Below are 12,167 nucleotides of genomic sequence, written 5' to 3' on the forward strand. Positions count from 1 at the left end.
TCAAGGTGATCAAGGTGATCGTTGCAAAAATGATACGTGAAATGAAGAACTCGAGAGAAATTTGGAAGAGAGAAAGAGAAGTTATGAAAAGAGAACATCAGGAAATAATTATTCATGACAAAAAAATTTTCGTATTAGCCCAATACCTATATGTATGTACTTCTCTATAAGCATAAAATAATTTTAACAGCTTCCCAAAAAAAGTGCTCCATAGTATTTCTTCTAATTTTAATCTTTTTCGGTTTTTGGAAATAATTCCCCGTTGTAATGAGTCTTTTTATTCGGTTGTGCAGGTGTTGTGTATTGAAGCAATGAAAAATACAGGAAGTTTGAGATTTATTCCCCATAGGTGTACCTGCGCACCATCCATTTATCATCTATCAAAGTGATCACATCTATTAAAATATAAAATTTTATATAACATATAACATTTAACGCATACTACACTCTTTAAGGGGCGATGTGGCGCAGTCGGTTAGTGGTTCCGCTTCCTGCACGATCGATAGGAGGTTCGAGTCCGCCCTAGTGCTCACCAAGCCCTTCATCCCTCCGGTGTCGATAAATTGCTACCAGACTTGTGTGGGAGGATAAAAACACTGACTTAACATATCGGTTAGCCCCCGCAAGTCATTGTGTAGGCCAGATACACGTTCGTAAACCTCAAACGATCCTGAATTTAAGTCGAAAGCGTAGGCGTATCCTGCGAACTGATCATCGCCAGATGCTCTATCATAGTATGGTATTTTTTGCGACACTCAACTTACCGTGGTCACGGCGAACATCGGTTCTCAGACGTGTTGAAATCAATTTTTAACAATTTCAGATGAATATGTCGAGTTCTTCACACACCTAACACGTCCAAAGTTGAACCAAAACCAAAAAGAGAAAATCAAAAAAGAATGAAGTATGAATTTTCCACGGCATCTTTGTAAGACATAAAAAATCGCTTTTTCTTTTGAAATTTCCCTCGCTCAAACAACCTAATCATTCCAACTTTCAAAAAGCCATTCAGGCAAATTATATTCAAACTTCAATTTCACTTTATTGAATTTCTCCACTGGTAAAAAAAATTTCTTGACGTATTTTCCAGAGTGTCACAGCAAGAGTGCGGAATTCTCTTTACCAACGCAATGGATTTTGACGATTTTGTGGATAGAGAGCAGTTCGGACAAATCGGTTTGTCCTACGATGCAACTCTTTGCACACGCACCACTACTGGAATGAAAGCGCGCAGCGTCTGTTAATGATGAAATCTTCTTAAGATGCTTCTTCTTAGGTCCGATTTAAATCGAGTGATGAAAATTTCCGGCGAAGCGGATTTAAATCGGACCTAAGAAGAAGCATCTTATTCCTTTTACGAACGAAAAAATCTATGGATACAATCCACCTTTGCGCATTCGTTCCGTCATACGTATTTGTGTACAGGGTTGTTCCTTCGGCTAAGCTAATCATTCTATTATAGATGCTTTTGATCTATCTCTTAACTAAGTTTGTAAGGTTATTTCGCACTTACAGTATAATACCTATAATTGTCCCGATCCGCGAAAGAACTCAACGTCGAAATGTTCTGCGAATTCCACCTTTAAAGGCAGCTGACGTGGTATAGAATTCTCATGAGAAGCTTCTATACAGCGTCGTAGACTGCGGAAAACCAGGAGGTTCGCTCACGTTTCCCTGATGGTCGTAAGAAAAGGGCCGAAAGCCACTGTTTTTATCTACGACTGCTTCTATCGCAACGCACCACCTCCGCACGCGTCGCTTCAACGATCGAGCTTTCGAGGATGAGTAAGATCAACTCACAAGCCTATTTAGGTTAAACTAATGAACAGACTGTTGAGAGGAACGGAGCGTGAACATAGAAGCGTGCTCTAAAGCATCTCGTAAGAACTAAAGCGATTCCCACGCTATCTCCTTCAACGATCACGGAGAGATAAGCGAAACTAAGGGGTTTTCCGCAGTCTACGACCCTGTATAGAAGCCTTCAATGAGAAATCCAAGCACGTCAGATTCATGGTATTGCTACCTTTGAGCAGAAACAAAGTATCAAATTCCTTCAAATGTCTGGTCCAGAAATAAAATTACCATGTAACTATTTAAGAATGTTTTATGTCTATCAAACTGCGTAAGAAGAACTTTGATTCAAGAGATTCATTCCATGCAGCATACAACAATGACCGTCCCGCTGCAAGCAAAAAGCATGATTTTAGACCTTAACATTTTTGAAGATTCGCGCCGCTTGAATTCACTGCGTTTGTACTTTGAGAGCCCAAAAACTTCTTCGCAAAGGGAGAAGTTCTTTGTTTAGAAAATTCTCATCAGATTTAAACGTAGAATCCAGACAGAAGCTGAATGAGCTCAGCAAATTCGTCTCGAAACCACAAAGCGAACGGCAAAAAGTCGACGAGAACTTAACAATGTCCTCTCAAAAAAAAATGCCGAGGCAATCCAGAAAAAAAAGTTAAAGAACAATGGACAGCAAAGAAGTTTTCAAAAGAAATGTCCAACTGGAAGTAATTTCAAGTCCTAACGCTCTATCGATTGGGCAATTCCGGAAATTCGCGAGAACAACCTCCATTTACTCAACTGGGTTTTGGTTTCAGAACCATAAGTAAAGGGATACGGGATAAAGTGCACGGTATTGGTCAAATCCTGACTGGAATACTCCCACGCGTTTGACTTCAATTCAGAATTGTTTGTGGTTCATGGATTCACGTGCTGCCTTACAATGACTTCCGGAGACCAGCCGAAGTGTCAAGACGGTGTTTTTATCCTTCCAGACAAGTCTGGTTCCAATTTATCGACGCCGGAGGGATGAGAAACTTAGTTGACACTAGAGCGCCTTCGAACCATCGATCGATCGTGCGTTCACAACAGAACCTTTAACCGACTACGCCACACCTGCTCCTATTAAAAGAAACCAAATTATTCGGGCTATATCGTAGTGTTTTGTAAGAGGTTGAGGACAGGAAACCTGGCACTACTAGGTATATTTGTTACCAACTCATTGACCCACAAGTGATGAAAAGCTTAGTTGGCTTTGAGGCGGTTTCGAACTATCGACCATGCAGTCACAGTCGAACCTTTCACTGACTGCGCTAAACCCCCCCCCCCCCCATTTCCTTCTAGCACCATACTTATAGCAAAATTACTTCTCATTTGTTTCATTGTTTAAAAAAATGTAGGGATAAAGAACAAGGTGGTTTCCGTAGATCAATTCCTCCGGTATGCAGCAAACCCTCCCATACTATAATACATTAACGAAAAGGATTACGAAGGCGTATAAGGCCTACACGAAGACTTCCTGAAATCCGCCAGTGTATGAATTCAATGGTCTTACCTTTTCAAATAATGCCTAACCACATCTAATCGATCTCAAAAGGCTGAAAGGCTTAGTTGGTCTCGAGCACTATCGAACCATCGCCTGTGCAGACAAGAAGTGCCAGCATCCTCCTTCCAAATTAGCTTCAAGTGTATGGAAGCGAAAAAAAAGAAAAGTTTAGGAATGAATAGAACATTCGAATGTCAACGCGAATTACATCACTTATTTTCCATCAATGGCATCATAATCATTACACCATTAGGTTTTTTCTTTATTTCAAACTCCTAGTCAAGGCAACTATTTTCCAGGAAACTAAAAAAAACCGAAACCAAAAAAGTAGGTTATTTAGAATGAAAACTACGTGAAAGCTATCGTTTGGAAACTTATCATTGAAAAATTCTACCGGAGACGAACACCCCATTTCTACCCATCTATCGAGACCCTGACAAATCCAAGAAATAACATATGCCCAGGATTCTATCATGATTCTCCATCTACACTTTTGGATGTATGGGTTCGAGTAAACAAGTAAAGAGATCGACACTCGTTATGTCGCGGTTTAAAAACAGAAACAGGGCTTGATAGTATCTTCCATTTGGGTCCCACGTATTTTTTCGATATATTCGTTTCTTGTTGCTCTATAATCCATTGTTATACGAATTTATGGATGGCGTAAATTTTATTGTTCCCCGGTGTCATTTTGCTCCTCTTTAGAGGAGTGAATAATTTTGACGGATGAAAAGTAAAAGGTCACATAAGTTCTAAGCAAATCTCTTATCTAAGTAGGATAAAAATGAATGTTTGAAAAAAAAAACCTACAAAAGTTGCTCATTCGAAATGGAATGCGATTGTCGAGTGTGAGCAGAAGAAGAAGAAGAAGAAGAAGAAGAAGAAGACGAAGAGGAAGAGGAGGAAGAAGAAGTAGCGCGAAGCGCTGTTTGTTGTCATAAATTTACATGCGAAACGACCGGACTTAGTCAACAAAGTCATTGCCGAAATGAGAGAAATGGGAAAAACCGGGTGGTCCCTTGTAAGGTCCCGCTGGGATTTTTGGGTTTTAGGTTAAAAAGAGTCAAAAAAGCGTTTGTCTTATGATTGCAACATTAATCAGTTCCCCTGCAGCTATCTGATATCCTGTTTTTGATCCTATTCCAGAAAAGCTGAAGTTATCCTGAAACTAGAGCTGCTTTCTTTCGTAAACAACTCCCACTCATAACTATTGCATGAGTGAATGACAACATTGTTTTGAAGTTTTGAAGTTTTGAAGTGATGGTTCGGCGTGGATTTAGGCGTTCGACCGTGAACCCCATTCCCGCCCGGTGTGAAATATTCACGTGCTCATCGTGATTCCGAAGTGTTCTTGCGTTTATACAAACGCACAGAACCCCATTCACGTGATCCTATGAGATTTCGATTAAAAACACTTAAACGTAATTGAAACTGGGCGAGTTAAAAAAAAATTGCAAAACAATCGTGGAATGCAAGCGGCGGATAATAGTGAGAACCTCGGTCACCGAAAAATGACGAAAAGATGAGAACAACAAGAAAAATAATTGTAAATTGAACAAACATTGATTAAAAGCAGGAAAAAGAGTCTAGTTTTATGCTAAAAAAAATAATTTCGGACCCTTCGAAAAATCCCTACAAAAATTGGAAATAATAAGAGAACTTAACAGTAGAGAATGATAGGAACGAAGGAATCGATCACTTAACTACTACAGTATCCAGCCGAATACTTTCAAACACAGTAAAGCCTTAAGAAAACATCAAGAATTGGTCCCGACAGGTTCTTCAACAACAAAAAAAAAGAAGCAAGAGAGCAAAATTCACTGATGCTACACATTTTTCTGTGCCATATTACAAAATGTTTCTTGAAATAGAGGCAATAGATAACGATTTACCAAAACCTTAGCGGCAAAACAGGAGAGCATAAATTCAGTTTACAATCCAGGACTTTCAAGGAAGAAAGTTCGAAAACTATCTTCTTCTTTATCTTATCTATAAATATCTTATAAAATCTCTTATAAATATCTTCTTCATTTTGAGACCGTTGGCGCAGTTCCTCAACCGTTTCCCCAGCTAACGGTCGTATGATCCAAAACGATTTGTATGAAAAAAGACCACAACAGGAAAGAGTGAAGAGAAAATGAGGAACAATAAATGAAAACCTACTCCGATTTTATTTCTCATAAATCTTCACAAATTATTCTTTGAATTCTGTTATTGCTTCAATTTAATTACTCAGTGGTATTTTGATTAATTTGTGCGGAGAGTTACGAAGCCACTGCTCATTAATTAGCCGTCGGAGCATTTTGTATCCATCAAATCTCACTCAAAATTACGTCCAAGTCCAATCCAAAAAGTAGGTACAATTATCTCGGAAACTTAGACGTAACTAACACAGAGACAAAAGTCTACATCCAACGATGACGGAAGCAATTAGTCCAGATCAATCGATAAATTTTGCGTTCTCCAACACCATAGTTAAAAAGGAATTTAAAAACTTTTCACTATGCTGTTTTTGTGTGATGGGTAGAAATTTATTTGGCATTTTTCATGTTTGAAAAAGACAAAACTATTATTAGCTTAAGTTGCACCCTGTGTACTGAGTATAAACCACTATTAACATAAAACAGTAAACAAATATGGCTTCCGTCCACCAAATATTAACGAATTGTGATTTTTAAAAGTCACGGTCATTAATAATTATGTGGAAACTTTTCTATTGTTCCTGGAATTTTGCTGTTGCAGTAAATATGCTCCTACAACCATAAGAACATCACTGAAGACGAAGAGTATATTGGTTGTTAGCATTTTAACAGCCCAGCGATTATTGACTATGTTGTAATTACAGAAAATTCTCACGTTGTGGGATCTACGCATCCAAAAAAATGCTACAGTATAAGCCTTGTATCGAAATTATTGAGAACAAAGAGTGGCTGGCGTCAATCAATCCACTTGCGATGCGCCACCGCGTTCACTTCAACTAGGGATAGTTTGAGGTTTACGAATATGTATCTAGTAAAATAATTCATTAGACCAGCCGAAGTGTCAAGACAGTGTTTTTGTCCTTCCAGACAAGTGTTGTACCAATTTATAGACGCGGGAGTGATGAAAATCTTAGCCGGCACCAGGGCGGTTCCGAACCATCGATCTATCGTTGCAACCCCAACGAAACCTCTTACCGACTGCGCTACACCCACCCCTATTAAAGGGAAACCATATTATTCGAACATTTTATAAACGCCACCGTTTAATTTATTAGAGGGACTATTATAACTTTATTTAGAGGGACTGTGACGGATTTACTGCGAGCCTGTCACAAATTTCTTGGCACATACTATCCATAAAGTGGTTACAATGTTTCAAATCCGCTTTGAAAGGGTTTGGGTTAAACAGGTGGCAGAGTTTGTGCTTTTCTTTTTCGACACAAGTCATTACAATGTCTCGGAGCCTTTCGTAAAAAATGGGAAAATCCGCATTAAGTGAATGTTGGATGTCACATGCAGTCTTTTAGAAAAAGAAGCGCATGCAATGAGCAAATTTCTCGTTCCTCCTGGCAACCAAAATTTTACATGGTCATTGTGCACGTAGATGAAATCATATTTTCAGTTTTTGCAATTGATTCGTGGTGAAGTATCGACTGAAGGAAAATCAATACTGAAATCTACAGGGAAACTATGACAGATGAAAAGCAAAGAAATCAAGCGTTTCTGTTTTGAAATGGAAATTTGTACTATTCTATGCTTTATAATTGAAAAACAATCCTCAGTGTTCGTACAGGAAGTGACAGTACGATGGTTTTTTTCTCGCTACTACGGGAGATTTTTGAATCCTATCGATCGAGCAAAAGGAAAAAACAGATAGGTTTTTTTGTTGAAAAGTGCTAAAATCATCTTTTTGAACATCGAAATCCCGCAGTTTAAAAGAGGAAACGGTCACTTCTTTCGATCGAGGTGAACTTACAATAATAATAGAAAAATGTTAACGCTTACATCTACAATCTGCTTTATTAATTGATTGATTAATTCTGGAATACACCGTACAATAACTATTTTATTCTAATAAACTTCTTAGTTATTTGATTCGTTTTTTTTTTTTGAAAAGTCGCATTCCAGAAAGTTAGATGAGACCTGAATCCACCATGACGCAGTAAGATTGCAACAAATCCCACAAGTACAATTCCCATTTTGTTTTAAAAAGTACGGCTCCTCTAGGATTACATATGTTTCGGAAAGGGCAAAATATAAAAGCGATAGCAAATGTCGAAGATTTATCTTATTCTTACAGGACAAAAGAAGCATTAATATTAAAACTTTCAAAAACACATCTCCTCTGAGAAGGAAATTCTTTTTTTTTACTTTCTCCCTCTTTTTTTTTTGTTCACATAAAACTTCGTAAGCAAACAAAGTTCTGTATAATGTTATATTTCGTCCTCATTACATCCCTCTCATTCCCTTTAATTTTCAAACCGTTTTTCTCTGAATGTCCGCAAATGCACTAAATCTACTTCAACCTGTTGTGTTATAGAGGTAATCCTTTGCAGATGTTCAGAGCATTTCTGTCTTCTGGTCAATGTTTCAGAAAAAACCGAGGAAAACTGTCGCACTTTGCAAGAGAGAAAATTTTCCATTCAAATATATCACTGCACAAGTTGCTGAATGAATTATTTGATACAAAAATTGTCCACATTAAATGATAAAAGGATGTTGAATTCACTAGAGAAATTAATGTTACACAAAGAGCAACAATTCTGACAAAAAAATAAAATCATATATGTGAAATAAAAAGCATATTACAAGATAGCATAATGCATAAAATTGAATGAATTCGTCCATTTCAATGAGATAACGAAACGTGTGACACTTGAGTAATTAATGATCACTCAAAAACAATCCAGAATCGCGGATGACCCACCGGTATTGGAGGCGCCAGTAGCACCATGAATTATGTGCAAAGTAATCAGCACAGAAGTGTACAGCATAGAATAAGCGCAGCAGGAGGATAGGGCTGGGGAACTTCTTCACGTAACTCAGCAGAGGAGACGAATCGAACAGATCTGATCGAAGAACGCTTTCCGAACGGCACTCTTCGTCGTCGCTGTTAATCCTATCATGTCCTCTTCATCATCACGGGGGGAGGGCTCATCGGGAATAGGCTACCGCCGCCGCGTGGCCAAACAAGCACCAGTGCGGATGCGGCTCGGCAAGGATCTGTGGGCGGTGCCATCGCCGGGAAACAGCGCTAAGTGACACAACGACTCGGGCATGAGTAGCAATTTCCAATCCATATGAATTCGTACATTTGCTCGAGAAAAAGATAAGTTAATGCAATGCTTTTTCTAGCATTTCCAATCTTTCATATCAGAGCTTCGTCTGAGAGCGACGGACCTTTTTTGGTTTGGGGAAAAGTATGCTTTAAAAAAATCTCTCTAACAAAAACAGTGTTAAATCACAATTATGAGCACAATCACCCTCAATTATCCCCTAATTCTCCTGAAAACAACGTGACAAATAGCCTTCAATCGCGATCAAATTCCCCTACGAGACACGTAATGACGTGACGCATGGGAGCTGCATGTTCTCGCCGTACCTACCAGCGGACGGGAGAGATAGCGTCAGCAGGTAACTGAGTGTGCGTTATTAGGTGTCTCGTAGAAAAATCCGATCGTTAAGGTCGTTTCACGTTGTATTTTAGGAAAATAAAGGAGAAATTGAGAGTCAGTGCGCTCGTACGCTTTACTCCTAAACCAATCTTCTCGTGAACAGATTCCAGTATCGTCAATTTCCTGGTATGGTGCCTTTGAAAAAGACAGAATAGCGCTATGCAAAAATTCTCAGAATAATCGCAATTACAATGATTGTACGACTTCTCGATTTCTCTCGGTTGCTGCATCCTATATTTCCCACGAAAACCACAAATGCTGTTGTCAACAACATTAATTGATCACCAAATAAAATAAGTGAAAACTACGGTGCATCAGGTTCACGCCCGTCCCGTTAACAGCTCGGATCGTTGTTTGAAATTTCAAAGCAGGTCTCGAAGCGAAGAAAAAGCACCAAAAAGAGCGCAGGAATGTTTCAAAACATACTAAAGTTCAGTAAGATTAATTACTACTTTGGATATCCGTATCATCCAAATAATATCTATTGGCCTCCGTACGATACCTTTAAGGCATCACTCCACGAATCTGAGGTGGTACAAATTTCAGGTGGAGTATTCGTATACGGGGTCGTAGATTATGGAGAGAAGGAAGATGCAGCTTCGAGCGTTCCGTTGCGCTATTTTCTACAACGAGTTCTATTGGAGCGCGCCAGCCTTGTGCGGCGCCGCATCTTCCGGGCCGTTTTTTTACGGCAATTAGGAAGAAATTGACGTAATCACCCCCCTCCCCATAGTCTCCCATCTCATCCGTATAAGAATACTCCACCTGAAATCTGCACCACCTCAGATTCGTGGGGTGATGCCATTAAGCTTTTATGATTTCGCGCCGCTATCCTTGCTGTTAACAACCGTGGACTTAATGCAACGCAACAGTCTTCTTTGCTATTATGTCATCAATTAGAAAATATGGATAGCAGCAGTGGAGAGAACTCGAGAAATCGTAAACACAATTACGGACACATCTAGGTTTCATTTACAACAACGTCATATTTTTTTATTTTCACGTTCCTAAGTTTTTTTTAGCATTTTAACATAATTTAATATTTAGATGCGAGCCAGCTTTTCAGGTAAAAATAAATTTAATGGAGTGAAATGGAGTCGAACTTCCTGCATCCGATGGATCTATGAGCGCATACATGTAATAAATGATATAAATAAAAATAATATTAATATGGTATGAAATATATAAATATAATGTAAATAGAAGACGAAATAATATAAATAGTAATAGCTGTCACGTACCCCACCTCTCTCGTATAGTAACACATACGTACGCTCCGTTACAAGTATTCATACTACTACTACTACTACTAATAATAATAATAATAATAATAATAATAATAATAATAATAATAATAATAATAATAATAATAATAATAATAATAATAATAATAATGCTGGCAATAATAATAAATTGAACTGAGCAACACTCGTCATGGACATGTCAAGGATTTATCTGTAATTAAAAGCAGTGCACCACGAAACTTACAACGTCAGGGTCTCTCCACGAAGATATGTGGTCACGGTATGCCGATCACGTGATATCACCATGATCCTAAACTTAGTTCCTCTCAATTGCCCCAGAAAATTGCCCTCATAAAAATTATCTGTCGGCAAATTCGTTTTCAGTACCCTTTTCAGGAAAAACACGGAGAACTGAGCAAGATTGCGCTCATATTCCATCGCGGATCTGTATCCGTCACCCTATCTTTTCGTGGCTCAGGTCCAATCGTCGCTAATTTTGTGGTATCCTTCTTTTTCAAATCAAATGACTGTTAACACATTATCGTTAACAGTAGTTAGTTACTGTAGGTATTGTGCTATTTAACAGATTTACCATCTTTCTTGCTTTTGCATCACAGCTAATCCACTTCGACTGCTCGGATTTGTTGCAGGTTCTCAATCTCGACTCCTCTGTATTTCACCAGCTCTAGTTTTTTAGTACTATTTTTATTTGTTTCTTATTCATTAACTAATTTCACTTTAGAAAAAGCATGTGATAAAACATGATAAAAAATTCGGTACAGATAGCCAAATTTAAGCACAAACTGGATGCAAATTAGATAAAGACGTAAAGATATAAGATGGTGACCATCACGTCACTTGTTGTCTATATCGGGTTTCCATCCAGAAAAGCGACATGTATTTCTTCTGTATTTTTCTTTCTTTTCGCTTAAATGAATACCACTCACCACTAGAAATTTATGAAGCCTTTTCGTTGAAGCTATGGATAATACGGATATCTTTGAACACTTCTGTTCTCATATTCTTCCAACAAAACAACAAATAAGCTCCGGTCTAGACCATCCACGTCCATTGACTTTATCGAATTACCAAATCTGCTAAGTGACATTTGTTTAGCATTCCTCTGTTTTTCTTTCCCAACTACGAAAGCCTCGTCGATTACCGACAGCTCCCAAATTCCATGGCGTACAGCAGCCATTCGAGAGACCAAATGTAAATTATGGGAATGAAAAATCCTTATCCAGAAATGAATCCACTTAAAACACGAGGATTTCTGCTATGCAAATTTGATAAAACAGAGTAGGACGATGATGAGTGAGAAAAAAAAGCACATAGAGATTTCAAGAATTTCCAGAGTGTTTTTGTGACAACAGAATAGCAGAGTTGTGTTGCTGCTGAAACAGACGAAAATACTAAAACAGCCATGAGCTTGCATAGGAAAAAACGCTATAAAACATAAAAACGGTAATTTATGGAGAACAACGGAAAGAACGTTCCCTCAAAAATTGCAGCCTAGCTTATATGAAGCAACCTTGGCTATTTTGAAATAAAATTTCAAAAAAAAGATGAATTTCCAGGTCTATTATGCTGATGTCAGAAATCGTATTTTTTTTCGACTGAGTGATATAACGTCATATTTACTTAATTTCATAACTGCGCCTAAAAGTAAAAAGCAAAAATATTCTTTCATAGAATACTTTATGAGCTGTTGTGTAATTGTAAAAAAAACTCATAGAGATTTCAAGAATTTCCAAAGTGTTTTTGTGACAACAGAATAGCAGCAGAAAGTGGACTGTTAAAAACGGCTTACCCTTGCCGATAATCTGTTTTTTTCCACAACTAGCAATGGAAACCTTCGTTTGAAGCACCGCCCGTTCAACATTCCAAAAAATTGTGTTCTTTCCCACCACTGTGGTGATACGATAAAGAAAATATTGGG

General features: G+C 38.2%; 1 protein-coding gene across 1 annotated transcript; it reads right to left on the minus strand.

The window, feature by feature from the left end:
- Positions 1–10,273: 10,273 nt before the first annotated feature.
- On the minus strand, positions 10,274–11,426 carry RB195_003205 (uncharacterized protein; the record flags this gene model as incomplete). The annotated part of the gene is made up of 2 exons (XM_064200759.1): positions 10,274–10,380; positions 11,318–11,426. The coding sequence occupies 2 exons, from the start codon at positions 11,424–11,426 to the stop codon at positions 10,274–10,276; spliced, it is 216 nt and encodes a 71-aa protein (XP_064056640.1).
- Positions 11,427–12,167: the final 741 nt, after the last annotated feature.

The sequence above is a fragment of the Necator americanus genome, chromosome IV, assembly GCF_031761385.1.
Source record: "Necator americanus strain Aroian chromosome IV, whole genome shotgun sequence".
NCBI classification, from domain to species: Eukaryota; Metazoa; Nematoda; class Chromadorea; order Rhabditida; family Ancylostomatidae; genus Necator; species Necator americanus.